Below are 15,176 nucleotides of genomic sequence, written 5' to 3' on the forward strand. Positions count from 1 at the left end.
ACCCAGAGGAAACCCACGCAGACACAGGGAGAACATGCAGACCTGTTTATTACTCAAAATTGCTACCCCCCTGGTCTTTGAGTCCAGCCCTGAGTGGAATAGTTGGCCAACCCACCCCTTCCTCAATCTAGTCTGGTCTGTGACCTTTAAGTGTGTCTCTTGTAGCATTGCCACGTCTGCCTTCAGCCTCCTCAAATGCGCAAACATGCGAGCCCTCTTGACCGGCCCGTTCAGCCCTCTAACGTTCCTGCTCTCTCTCTCTCTCCCCCCCCCCCCACTGTGCTTTCATGAGTCAGCTGACCAAGCTGACCTGATAGCTCCCACCCATGGCACCAAACAGACTGTCTCCCCATTGTTGTCTCACCTCTCCCCCCCACTTGAACATACATATTCAAAGCATCACATTCCCCAGTAAGCAAACCGCAGAATAACCAGTGGAAAAACAACTACGGGAAAAAAAAACAATCACAGAAACTGCCCCCCCCCCCCCCCCCACACCCAGCTCCCAGTAAGCCAAAGTTAATTTTAGCCATCGAAACAGCCCCTTACTGCCCATAACACTACTTATTCAAACCAGCACAAAAGTGATCGTCAACAAATCGCCATTGCCGTACTCTCCCCAAGGATTCGGTGTCTTTAGTTCACATCCAGTCTTTTTTTCCTGATGAAAGTCAATGCATCGTCTGGTGTTTCGAAGTAAAATTCCCGGTCCTCATATGTGACCCACAGATGCTCTGGGTACAACATCCCGAACTTCACCCCCTTCTTAAAGAGGGACGATTTTGCCCAATTAAACCCCGCTTGCCTCTTGGCCAAATTTGCGCCCAGGTCTTGATAAAAGCGCAGTTCACAATTCTCCCACCTGCTGCTCCGTTCTTTCTTGGCCCACCTTGTCCAGGAATCGGTGCATACGTACCACCTTTGGCGGCTCGATCGCTCGGGGCTACTTCGCGATGGCTCTGTGCACTCTGTCCACTTCCAGGGGCCGAGGGAATGCCCCAGCCCCCATCAACTTCTCCAGCATGTTCGTCGCATAGGCCCTTGCATCCGACCCCTCACTGCCCTCAGGGAGGCCGACGATTCTCAGGTTCTGCCTCCTGGACATGTTCTCCAGGTCCTCCAGCTTCTCCTGCATTCGTTTCTGGCGGTCATTCATCATCTCAACCTTGGTCTCCAGCACGGTTAGGTATTCCTCGTGCTCAGACACCTTTTTCTCCACCTCCTGGATCGCACGTTCGTGGATTTCTTGTTTCTGCACAACCTGATCAATTGAAGCCTTGATCGGGTCCAGCGTGTCCTTCTTAAGCTTGGTTAAGCAATCGTCAAAAAACTTCACCAGCTGCTCCGTCGACCACTGTGCCGTCTCCCCGCGGCCCTGCTTCTCCGCCATGCTTTCCCGCGTTGCCAGCTCTGCTCGCGTCTTTCTTGGAGAACTTTGTCTTCTTACATGGCCACTTCTGGTCCAATTCTCCATACACTGGAGGGGGGTTTCTCCTCACCGTCTCACTCTCCACTGATTCATCCAATAAAATCTGGGGAAAAAAACGGGAGAAAAAGGTCCAAAATTCCTTCACATGCAGGAGCTATCAAATGTGCGACCTACTCCATGGCCGCCACCGGAAGTCCCAGCTGAGAAGGTTATTAAAAAAATATATAGGTGTGTGGATTGGTTTTATAAATAGAGGTACAGAAGCAAAGCAAGAAAGTTAGGCTAAATATTTACAAACCACTGGTTAGGCCCCTTTGGAATACTGTGCACAATGCTGGGCATCAGGATGTCAAAGCTTTGCTGAGGGTACAGGAGGAAATTATCTTCAAGATACCAAAGATGAAGGATTTCAGTCCCATGAAGGGACTGGAACCTAAGAATACTAGAGTAGCTGGAATTGTTTTTAGCTCAAAGAAGATGGGAGTGGCACTGCTACCTCACAGTGCCAGTGTTCCGGGTTCAATTCCGACCTTGTATGACTGACTGTGGAGTTTGCACTTTCTTCCCGTGTCTGCATGGGTTTCCTCCGGGTGCTCTGGTTTCCTCCCATGGTCCAAAGATAATAATCTGTATTATAGTAGGCCTACATTAACACTGCAATGAAGTTACTGTGAAAATTGCCACATTCCTGTTGGGGTACACCTATCGTCTATCGGGAGTTGTGGGAGGAAACCGGTGCAGGTTAGGTGGATTTGTCACGCTAAGTTGCCCCTTGGTGACTAAAGATGTGTAGGTTAAGAGGACAGAGCGGGGGCAAGGGAGTGGGCCTAGGTAGGGGGCTCTTTCAGAGGATCGGTGCAGACCCGATGGGCCGAATGGCCTCCTTCTGCACTGTAGGGATTTTATGATTCTATGATAATGGGCAGTTTGACTAGAGTGTTTACATTTTCAGGTCTCCACTGGCAATGAGGGCGATATCTAAAGGACCCAGATTTAAGATAATTGCTGACAAAACCAGAGGGGACATGAGATTTTCTTAATACAGAGAATTATGATTTGGAATGCACTTCCTAAAAGGATGGTGTAAACAGAATTAATAGTAACTTACACAAGGGAATTTCAAATAAATCTGAAAATATAATATATTGCCGGATATATTGTAGGGAGAAAGAAGTGCAGTTGGATAGTTTTCCCAAAGATTTGACACATGCAGAATGGGACAAATAGACTCCTCTGCTAAATCTAAGACGCTAAGATGCATTAGAATGCTGGGCCTTGGTTTGAACCCAGATTAAATTTAAGAAATTTAAATCTATTCTCTAGTACCTCTTTGAAAACCTGGGTGAAGTGCGCTTGAGTACAACATGACATAGATTGTTTTGCTTTACCTCATTTTGTCAGGACTCTGTGCCTGATTGTAGAATTTTCCTTGAACCAGGCTGCTTTATCTATAAAACAATAATACATACAAACAAAACTTTGTATGAAACCTGAATTAAGAGAGGGAAAAAATGTGTATGTTTAGGGCTGTTGTTGAATTTTGTTGTGAGCCATTATTTAGAATCAGCAGACGTGTGACAGCAATTGTTGGTTGGTTGAAAAAAGTGAGTTAACCTGTCGTGTAAAGGAAAATGCTTTATTGTAGAGAGTTTGAAGAAAGCCTTCGCCAACAGCTGCTTAAAATGGTCTTGTTTTTATCTTTGGGTTTGCTTCTGACACATCAGTGTAGGTTAGAGTTACATAGCAGAGATGTGAGGATCGATTCCAGGGTTTTGCTTCATCACCTTTGGGGATTAGGGAATATTTGTGCAGAACTCTCCGAGAGGAAATGAATGCATGAGATATAGCCCACAATCGGGCGGATTGTTCGTGATCTAGGGAAAGAGACTGTTTTGTTGGGTGGCTTATCTGTGCGTGATTTGCATGTTTCTCAAATGCAGATTGAATAATACATAGTTGTGACTTCAGTGTGTTTCATCTGTATGGGATTTAGAGAGAAGGTTTTCAATATTACCTCAATGCTATTACACAATATTTTGGATCGTTTCCCAAAAGTATCAGCAAAGCCAGCTCCTTCAGCTACATGAGCTCCCTTTCCTTCCAGGGATAAACACATTTAACATCATAAAATATCCCAAGGCACATCAAAGGAATATGATCTGGCAAAAATTGACAAGAAACTACACCAGGAGCTTGGTCGAAATTTAAATGCAGTAAATCACTGCCTGGGCAAAGAATTTGCCCAACACTTTTTAGGTACTGAGTTTCAAATCTCGGTCATGGTTGTCAAGTGGATGCCAGGTAATTGTACGTCATGTAGCAAGAGCTTTGGAGAGCAACTCACCTCTGGTCACTCTTCCCACTCCAGATCATGGTAAGTTACAACTGGCAGGGGCCCAGATGTTTCTCCTCTGTGCCTAGCAACACGTGAGGCATACCATAGATCGGCGTTTTTTAAAACATTTTTCCCGGGACTCACTTTTGCCAACCGGCCGATCTTAGTGACCCATGTCAGCCGACCTTTGTGACACAGGTCACGTTTGCTTACCTTTAAAGCAAAAGGGGAGCCTGCTTGATCCTCACAATCTCACTTGAATCCGGTTCAAAGGAAGAGAGGGCAATGCACATATCAGATGCAGACTTCAGCCAGTTCCTTTATGCTATCTTCATCTTTATGAAAACGGAAACTTCAACCTCACACATGTAGGTAGCCGTGAAGGGCAATAGCAATGAAATGCTTGTTTTACTCCGCACTGGATACTCCTGGGAAATGCTAATCCTGGAAAATGCTACTCCAGAATGCTGACAGCCTTGGTGTATTTTCAATGTGGTATCACAGGTCAGGTACATCAGCGTAGTCTTTTCATTTGGAGTCAACTATAAGTGAATAACTGACTCTTCAAAAGAGTCACCCACCACTTCTCTTTCAAAATCTGAAACTTCTCTCATTTGCCAGTACTTCCTTGCACATATCACACATGGGCTTTGCATCCTTATTTGCATTGGCATAATTGACAAAACCATACGTCAAGAAATCATCTTTATACTGCTTTGTTCCCGAGTTAAGTTTCTTCTTTGCAGGCTGGGTTAACCAGAGGTCCTGGAGCTCTGCACAGAGATAACACTAGCACTGCTCTGTCCTGCCCTGGACTCTCCTGAACAGCTGTCTCCTGCAGATTCTGTTGAGAGATCATTTCCAGTAGGTACACTGCCTATTTGAGTCTCTGGCCGTCTCTTACTTTCAAGAAATCAATCTATCTTCACAGTCCTCTTGCCAGCAGCTGGAAATTGGAAGGAACTCTGCTCCCTGATTCGGCGCCAAAAGTGTGTCCAAGGCACTTGCCGTCAAGTGTACATGCATGCCGTGTGATCTGCACTCTGCTGCCGCTTCTGGCTTAAAGACTCCACGCAACCTCATTTATTTTTATTTATGCTGTCATTCTCAATGTAAAAGCTGGTAGTGGTTGTTGGGCACTTCTCTCAAGATCAGGACCACCAGGCAACAGCGCGACAGATCACTCTATGATCATCCTGTGGATCGCGACCTGCACTTTGAAAAACCCTGCCGTAGATTATACTGTGCGCTGTTTTTGCAATGAAGGCTAGAGGGCACATGGAGGGTTGGGGGAAACTGGCTAGATGCAATTCGTTGTCACCATTCCACTTTCTGTGGGAGCAGCATGTCAGCCCGGTATACAGAGCCTCTTGCCTCGGCTCGAGGTGTTACTGCCTCGAGTGTAATCAGCGTGAATCAAGTGGGAATACTATCACTCTTGAGGCCTAGGTATAAGTGCTGGTGGATATTATGCGATGTTTGGGGACCCAGAGATGAAAAAAAATAATAACCTGACTTTTAAGTAACATAATGGAAAAGCAAATCGTGGCAAGCCATTTTCATTGCTCGGTAATTGGAGGGCATGAATTTAAGATCAATATCGAAATAATGAAGGGGGAGAATTCTTTTTACTCAGAAACACTGATGGAAGCTGAATCTGTAAAAGCTTTTAAAGGGCAGTGGATAAATATCTGAAAAGAATAACTGAATAGAGAGTATGAGTGAATATGGGCAGGAAGCAGAGTTAAGATTGGTAGCTATTTTAGAGATCTGACATAGCTGTGATGTGATGACCAACCTCCTGCTATACTGTACATTCTGTGACTTCTTGCAAAAAGTCTCCACGGGGTAAGCAGGGGAGGAATAGCCCAGAGGGTTTGTCTTTTTTTTCTCTGTAGATGAAATGGAAATGAATTAATTGGTCTTGGGCATGAGGTATGAGAACCTTTTTGCCTTTCTAATAAAAGTGGTGTAATGTGGGATTCTGGAATTTTAATTTTATTATAATTTGTGTTATGGACACACGCAGCACCGACCGGCGACTCCGAGCTGGTGTGTCCCGAGGGTCTTGGCAGCTTGACCACCGCGATCGTGTTCACCGCAGAAGAGCAGGATTAAGCCATGACTGCCTGCTTCATTTAATTTGCAATGTGAATCCTTATGAATATTCAGTGCTACCTACACCCTGGATGCAACTGTGCACATTCTGAGGGTGACTTTGCCCTCTAGGTATTGGAGCCGGTACTTCAGGTGTAGAGAGACAGTGGGTTATATCGACTCATTTGCTCTTCAGCCATTTGAAACCATGCTAATCTTAGTAACTTTGAATAATGTCCTTTTATCCTAGAAAGAAAATGTTCTTAAAGTGACACTGTATATTGCATTCAGAATCACTGCCTATTTTAAAAGCAAAATTTCATTTTTTTTAGCACAGTTTAATAGTATGGTAACCAATTTGGGATTGCCGACATTTAACTGAATTGAGCCGAGAGGAAACTTGAGAAAATTTAAATGATTGTTAGCCTAATACTTTGTTCTCTGTCATGTGAATGTGCATCATTCTCTGAATAGGATCGGTGCTATCCTTAGGTAGAGACTCTAACCTGCACATCTTTGGACACTAAGGAGCAATTTAAAATGTCCAATCCCCCTAACCTACATATCTTTGGACTGTGGGAGGAAACTGGATCACCCGGAGGAAACCCACGCAGACACGAGTAGAGAGTGCAAACTTCACACGGACAATCACCAAAGGTCGGAATTGAACCCGGGTCCCTGGCGCTGAGAGGCAGCAATGCTAACCGCTGTGCCACAGTGCCGCCCATGTTAACACCAATCCACCAAGTCCTACCCTAAGTAATTTTCCCAAGACCAGAAAGTATTGGCTCATTCATTTTCCCTTCAACAGTTTTAGAACTTTCTAAGCCCAAGTTTCACACCATCGCTTTAACCCCCTCACTCCTTCCCACGACCTCCAGATTTTATTTTTCCTCCCATTCCCACCCGAAGTTAAGGAAAAAAACCAACCCCAGTTTGTGCAATCTAACTGTGTTACATGAGTAGTATGATGAGAAATGTTTATTCTGTTTGGGGAAGACGCAGTTAGAGTTTGGAATGATGAGGAAGGTTCATACACCTTTAATGAATTCTGGCCGGGTACATTGCCCAGATCTTTTCAAACCGGTTCAGTGGCTCAAAATAAGTCATGTTGCAAATTACTTATGTAATATTATTACAGAGACTTCAGTAGAAAATATGTGTCAAGTATTTTATACATCCATTCCCATTAAAGCTTTTCATATATTTCCCCACAAACTGGAGATCTTTTACAGCCGCAATGCCTAATGAATAATAACACTGAAGGGGAACATTTACCCATCATGCCTTGCAGCTGTTAGAGCTGTGCAATTACTCCCACTTCATTATTCTTCACGCATAGTCCCACAAATTGCTTCACATCAGGTATTCTATCCCATTCCATTTTTAACTTTTTAAAATTGAAACTGATTTCTTTCCAACAGTCCAGATAATACGGTTTACCGCATGACATTTCTTGCCATAAAGTCTATGAACTCTGGTTACCCGCTCCTCTGCCCCTTAAAAACAATTGATTATTTACTCTTTCATGGTTTAACAATAATTAATTATTAAATATCTCCTTAATAGCCTCTGCTCTAAGGAGAAAGATGCCCAGTTTCTCGAGTCTCTCTGCATAATTGAAGTATTTCAATCCCTGATGTCCACGTGTTGAGTCTTCTCTGAATCATCTCTTAAGGCCTTGGCTGGAGAAAATACTCCAGTTAGGGCCTAACTAATGATTTACGAAGATTTAGCATAGCTTCCTTGCTTTTGTGTTCTATGCTTTTATTTATAAAACCAAGGATCCAATTTGCTTTTTTACCATCTCTCTCAACTTGTACTGCCTACCTTAAAATATTTGTTTATGCAAACCCCCAGGTCTTTTTCCCTGTGCCCACACTGAACAGGTGTCATTTAGTTTATATTGTCTCCCTGGTTATTCCTAACAAAATGAATCACTTCACCTTTCTCTGTGTGTTAAACTGCATCTCCCATGTGCCTGCCCATTGCCCCTTGAAGTCCTTCTGACTATTTGCATTTGAGTTTCATCAACAGAAATCACAGTGGGATTCATTAATAGTTGAAACATGTGACATTCTTATTTCTTTTTACATCTTGATTAATTACCATATTGAGAAGTTGAACACAATTTAAGATCATTTTTGTGAATAATGGGAAGTGTTTTTCCCAACGAGTGTTCCTCTTTTAAGATGGTCCGCATTCTTTATTTTTTTTCTTTCCTTCATTGTTCTTTTTGCCCCATTTTCTCTCCTAAGAGGATGAGCAGTGCTTGCAATCAAGCAAGAATTTTATCTCGAGACATATGCGACTTTAAATGCGGTGATACTTGTAATTCAAAAGAAAATGTCACCTAGCTTAAATTCCTGCGCATATGTTTCATTTATTCCTCTCCTGATTATTCCTCTTCTGTTTTCATTTTCCAGATCAAGTTGGCTCTCGTTCGTTTTCATTCTTTAATGAAGCCTTTCTCTCTCAGTTTAATTTTATTTAATTTCAACGTTCCTTCATGTCTCTCGATTTGTCTGTCACCGAAAGCTTTAAATTTATTGTTTTCATCTGCCCAATCCCTCAGGCTGATTTCATGAAAGAAAATGTGCAGCAAACTTAGCTTTGTAATTCACAGTTGTGTTCTGTGTAGACTAAAAGATACTTTTTTCATCAACAGTCGCTGGTTTAATTCTGTTTATCTGCCTCAGCAGCTGCTCACGCGCGTAAGCAAAAGAAAATGCATGCAAAATTGCTAAACAGAATCCTTAGCTGCTTTCTGAGGCTGTCCGTTACTATGCACATAAATGAGCATAGTATCCTACATCTTGGGGAGGTGGGTGTGAAATCAGAAGAACAACAGTGGCACTCATCAATTAAACTGTCTTGTTAACCCACCTCCAACTTGAGGATAACCTACGATGTGCATTTGTTTTGAATTCCACAGTTGCTTGTAGAATAATTTGCATACAATGTCATTATGATGATATCTTTTAAATGTAGCTGGTTAAAATGGTTAAAATAAACCCTTATTCTGGCTGCATTTTCTGAGAAATGGGATAAGCAGCCCAGTATTGTTTACAATAATATTTGTAAACTATTACAAGCAAGACATGAATACAGAAGGGGGAAAGGTCATTCAGCCATTTTAATTTATCCAGACACGCTAACATCCCTCCAATTAACATCCAATCGTTTCTTGATTCCAGGGTCTTCGATTCCACTACTTTTGAAGTTTATTCCATGCGTGGATCTCTGAGGGAAGAAGAATTTATTGACCTTAGTTCATACTAGTAAACGGCAAATCTATGCCTCCCTTGCCCTATAAATGAAGGAATAAAGAAAGTGAATCAGAATATTGTGATTCAGATCACATTTCGGATGCCTCATTTCTGGGATGAAAAGCCCAAGTCTCTCCAGTCTGTGGTCATGGTTCAGGCCTCTTTTACTCTTGCCTGTGACTCTCTTCTCGACTGTCTCCAACACTTCATCTTCCTTGTGCCCTGGTGACCAGTGCTGGACAGGGTACTCGAGGTATGGTGTGACCAGTGCTGGACAGGGTACTCGAGGTATGGTTTGACCAGTGGACGATACAGTTTGGTCATTTTCTCTTGCTTGTATTTGTCAACCGTATGATTGGTGTTTGTTGCTCAGGCATATTGAACATCAAGTGTACGAAGACTTGTTGGTCTCTCTTAGCTTTGCCCATGGCTATTTCAACACCATCATGCTAGACGTGTGCTGATTTTCTTTTTCTTGCTGCGCACTGTGCTTTTGTTTGACCTTCCATTGTCATATATTTTACTCATCCTCCTGTCTGAACGGCCCCTTCTGGTTCAGGAACCTGTGCAAATTTGACCATTTTGTACTGAGTTTCTGAATTCATATCATTTACAGGAGTTCAAAATAGTAGTGTCATGGGAGTGTCCCTTTAAGCAAGGTTTTGTCTTATCACATGACTTCAGTGATATTGTGTGGGTGGAGCTGGGCGGTGGCTCTGAGTTTTACTTTCACTTTGGTTTGGGGCTCTTGTGTGGCTCTGAGTTTTTTTGCTTTCATTTTCACATTTGGCTGCTGGATTCAGACAGACAAGTATCTTGGAGTCTCTCTTAAAAGCTGTTTCCAGATGAATTGATAACTTGAAAAGAAATAATTGTTTTCTGGAAGAAATTCTAACCTGTTTTTCTGGAAAGGACAAGAGCATCTAAACCAGGCCTTGAGTGCTGTGTGCTGGGCCACACCTTTGAAGAGGGGTTTCAGGTTTATGGGATCTTGTTACGAAATTGGAATAGCTTAAAGGGGGAAATTTATTAAGGGTTATACATAGAGTACTGTAGCTGTGTGGGGTATTTTATGTTGGCCGTTGATAAAAATGCTTACTGTGTGTGTTTATAAAAATGTTAACTAAATTTGTAGAATAAACATTATTTTTTTATTAAAAGTGCTTAAGGCCTCTGCTGAATAACACCTGAAAGGCAGCCCTTGTGCTCCTCGTAACCAAAATAAACAAACAGTTGTAGGTCAGGTGAACTCCATGATATACTTTGGAGTTTTCTAAACCCTGGCCCATAACAGTAGTTTCAATGCAAACTCTGGGCACCACATTCTAATGACTGCTCTTAGTTAAACTCAAAGCTGCAGGGTTTCAGGAAATAAATAGAAAACTGGCTGAAGAATAGAAAACAGAAACTGCCTAGCAGTGATAGTTAACTGTCAACAAGCAAAAAGTAGTCGACTGAACAAGTATTAATTAAAATACAGTAGATACAGTTGAGATGATAAATTATTCTGAATATGCCACTGGATATTTTTTTAAGATGGGAATCAAAAGCCAAAAAAATTGGCATAATTCTATGCAACTTATGCAGTTTGTTTTAAAGGTCACTTTGGTGACATAATAGGCCTGGATTTTTCGGTTAGTAGCATTTTCCTCAACTGCCAGGGAATGAAACCATGGGCCCTGGTGCTTCTCCTGCTTTGCATGATATTCTTTCCCCCTTTTTAAGATAAGTCAATTAACCAAACAATCACCAGTAAGGTCAGAGTAGAATGATAACATCCATTATTGGTATCTGATTACAAATATTGTCTGATATATACACAGCATGTGTCCTTACTATTAAGTGCAGCAACAATATAATGCAGCGATAGTTATATCACCCTGTAGGTGATCCCACTGTGACTATTAAACAAACCACAGAATAGAAATGAACAGCATCGTGCAATATTGTTAATTCATCAGGAAAATATCCCATTAGTTATTTATAACACTGCCTCAGCCCTCATTAACATGTTCTGCACATTGCATCATTTGGGCACGGTAAATGCACATTTTGAGGACAGATTCAATACTTGCAACCCGGATAAACTATACAAGATCTTTCCTATTCTGTAGAAGAAGCAGAAGACGTTCCCTTTCCTGGGTGCACAATTTAATGCAATATAATTATTTCATGCAAGGGGTGTAATTGAATTCTATTTTATCAGTAATCCCACAGGGTAAAAAGATCGAATGACTCCTGAGCAACAAAATGGAATGATAGAACAGTATAGGTCTTCACTGTCAGCGAGAAGTGCTGGACCCCTCTGGTGGCTCTGTGTGGTACAACGTTTAAGAGACCAGAGGACGAAGACTGAATGGTTCACAATTGTAATTGTGTTTTCTTGATCAGCAAGTCTGAAGGCTCAGTTGTCTTTCACTCTGATATATTTTCAATATCTACAATGCAGCACAACTTTATCACAATATTTCAATACCTCAAAAAAAACTAATTAAAGCACCAAGGGACTAGGATAATAGGTAAATGGACAAAAGGACAAGATTGAAGTCAATGGAAAAGAGTCTTGAGAATCAGGTGCAGTGTAAAATAGGTTACTGGTTCACTGTGTGGCCCATTACACACACTGCCCTAGTAATGTCACTCCATAAAGATTGCTCACAGTAAACTTTTGTTAACACAATAAACAGAACTCCAGCAATGATTCCACCCTCTGTTTACAAGATAATTATGGATGACAAAGGCCAACTAGCCCAGTTCACACTCAATATCCAGAATGACATGCGTATTAGGAGTAAGGTGTAAGCCCCTCAGCCGCTCAAGCATGCTCTGCCATTTGATAGCATTGCCTACATTATACCAGTGCATCCATTCAAAAGCATTGAATTGGGTCTAAAGTGATTTGGGACATCATGAAAGATGTTACATAAATGTAGGTTTTATCTTTCTTTCATTGCAATTGCATGCAGTAGGCAGAGTGAGTGTAGCACTGAAATCGGAGGCTCAATGCTGATTGTCTAAAGATAAAGAGGAATCAACTGATGTTAGGAAGATGACTACAAAGAAATCACTACATTTACAAAACAGTTCAACTCTGTAGCTAATACAGCCGTACCATTCTGACTTCTCTAGTGCCTACCATAAATGGCATCTGACCATTTTACACTATAATAATAATATATAATAATCTTTGTTGTTGTCACAAGTAGGCTTACATTAACACTCAATCCCCTAGTCGCCATACTCCAGCGCCTGTTCGGGTGCACTGAGGGAGAATTCAGAATGTAAGTTACCTTTCGGGACTTGTGGGAGGAAACCGGAGCACCTGGAGGAAACCTATGCAGACACGGGGAGAACGTGCAGACTCCGCACAGACAGTGACCCTAGCATTATAGGAGGGATGTGATAGCACTGGAAAGGGTGCATCAGGATGTTACTTGGCCTGTAGAGTTTTGATTATGAAAAGAGTTTGGATAGACTAGGGTTGTTTTCCTTGGGGCAGAGGAGACTGAGGGGGGATATGATTCAGGGAAGCAGGTCATCAGAAGTTTAAACTTCCTGGGCAATTCCCACATGTGTCCATGCATCAGGAACTTTGCAGAATCCTGACCCATATGCACCTGGTCTCTGAAGATCGGTATTGACGGTTCAAAAAATGTTTTAAAATGTGATAATTCAGAGTAAGGTCTATTTTTAATTTCAACTTTTCCACCCATTTATTACATATGCAAATCATGTGTTCTAGCAGCAACACTTGTTAACTTGCCAAGCACTTCTTGGAACTATTGAATTTTGTCTTGCAACTGCCAATATTTCTATTGTGCGCAATTTTTAAAAAAGGGTTCTTTAGGTAAAATAATGCTTGCCAATGTAGGAGGAGCGAGCTACACCCAGCTCTCAAATTGTCCTGAATGACCCTAATGACTTCACCAATTGTTCTTTTTATATTTTCCCCTTGCTTGTCCTCGCTCCATTGGAAAACACTCCTGGCCCAGACTCTCATTGACACCCCTCCTTGGTAGGGTAAGTGATATTACCAAAGATGGACAGGTTAGGTGGATTGGCCATGCTAAATGTCTCCTTAGAGTCCAACGATGTGCAGGTTAGGTGGAGTTACGGAGATAAGGCGGGGAGTGGGCCTAGGTAGAGTGCTCTTTCAAAGGGCCGGTGCAGATGGGCTGAATGGCCTCCTTTTGAACTGTAGGGATTCGATGGATCTATGAACTAGATGTATGGAAACCCGTGTGCTGTCACTGCATGGTTCAGCATGCTAGATGACAACTACACTGCCTCACCTCAACACACTATTTCAAATCCTAATCGGTCTGCTATTATAAATTATAAAAAGTCCACTTGACTGTAGCAGCTGAGAGTTATGTTCTTATTTTGTATACGTTATGAGATGTCTCAAGCACCGTCTCTCTATTATGTTTTACAGACAAATGGCCCGAGGCAGCTCTTCCATTTAAGACAATGTCGGATGACCTTTTACAGCACCCTGGTACCATCTGATGGTAGGTCTATGGTGTAATATTTTGAATAATGCAGTGAGTTTATATTTTGATGTTGTATAATGATTGAAGGTGGCAAAGAAAATTGTCTTCAAGTGATTTGGCTATGTTCTTTTTTTTAAAATATATTTTTTATTATAATTTGTCCATTTTTACTAATAACACAGCCTCAAAATTGGAACAGTACACTATAAGTGCTTCTGCATGCATGAGTACAGAGAAAGACTGGAGAACACCAATACAAACGGTTCAGCTTAATCCTTAAACTTGGTGTCTCCAACTATACAATAACAAAGGACAGCGAGTGGATAATCTAGAGAAGAGGGCCGAAGAGGATAAGACCATGTAAACTTGGCAATGTGGTGCACACCAAAATGTATTATGAATTCGAGGCGCGGCTACGTAACTTATGGAAACCCTTGTTGGAGCACTTCAGACAGCAGAGCCTATAAATTTGAGATAGGGGTCCTGATACTTTTCGGAATACATCTGATTTAGAAAGGAGTATGCAAGTTAAGAACTCCATACGGATGCATTCCATGATAGCAATTTTATACCAATTCTAAACTAAAGGATAATTATCGCTAATCCACGAGCAAAGGATGTTTTTCCATGTTGAAAGGTTAGGCTGTAATACAACCACTGCTACCCTCTGTCTTCTATGACTGAGCCAGTTCTGTATCCATATTGCCAGCTCACCTCTGATTCCATGTGACTTCACCTTTTTTTAAATTTGATTTATTATTGTCACATGTATTAGTATACAGTGAAAAGTATTGTTTCTTGCATGCTGTACAAACAATGCATACCTTACATAGGGAAGGAAGGAGAGACTGCAGAATATAATGTTACAGTTATAGCAAGGTGTAGAGAAAAGAGGTAGATCTATTCAAAAGTCTGATGGCAGTAGGGAAGAAGCTGTTCTTGAGTCGGTTGGTACGTGACCTCAAACTTTGGTATCTTTTTCCTGACGGAAGAAGGTGGAAGAGAGTATGTCCGGGGTGTGTGGGGTCCTTAATTATGCTGGCTGCCTTTCCGAGGCAGCGGGAATTGTAGACCGAGTCGATGGATGGGAGGCTGGTTTGCGTGATGGACTGGGCTACATTCACAATCTTTTGTAATTTCCTGCAGTCTTGGGCAGAGCAGGATCCATACCAAGCTGTGATATAACCAGAAAGAATGCTTTCCATGGTGCATCTGTAGATGTTGGTGAGAGTCATGGGTGACATGCCAAATTTCCTTAGTCTTCTGAGAAAGTAGAGTCGTCGGTGGGCTTTCTTAACTATAGTGTAGGCATGGGGGGGACCTGGATAGGTTGTTGGTGATCTGGACACCTAAGAACTTGAAGCTCTCGGCCCTTTCTACTTCGTTCCCATTGATGTAGACAGGGGCATGTTCTCCTCTACGCTTCCTGAAGTCGATGACAATCTCCTTTGTTTTGTTGACATTGAGAGAGATTATTGTCATGGCACCAGTTCACCAGATTCTCTATCTCATTCCTGTACTCTGTCTCGTCATTGTTTGAAATCCAACCCACT

The 15,176-nt window shown here is 42.1% G+C and overlaps 1 protein-coding gene across 1 annotated transcript in view; it reads left to right on the top strand.

Moving 5' to 3' along the window:
• Positions 1-15,176, top strand: part of LOC140408585 (calcium uniporter regulatory subunit MCUb, mitochondrial-like) — a 231,176-nt gene that overhangs the window by 132,774 nt on the left and 83,226 nt on the right. Inside the window, exon 2 of the mRNA XM_072495999.1 lies at positions 13,566-13,641. Coding sequence (XP_072352100.1) covers positions 13,566-13,641 — 76 coding nt within the window. The remainder of the gene's footprint in view (positions 1-13,565; positions 13,642-15,176) is intronic.

Source organism: Scyliorhinus torazame, chromosome 3, assembly GCF_047496885.1.
Source record: "Scyliorhinus torazame isolate Kashiwa2021f chromosome 3, sScyTor2.1, whole genome shotgun sequence".
NCBI lineage: Eukaryota > Metazoa > Chordata > Chondrichthyes > Carcharhiniformes > Scyliorhinidae > Scyliorhinus > Scyliorhinus torazame.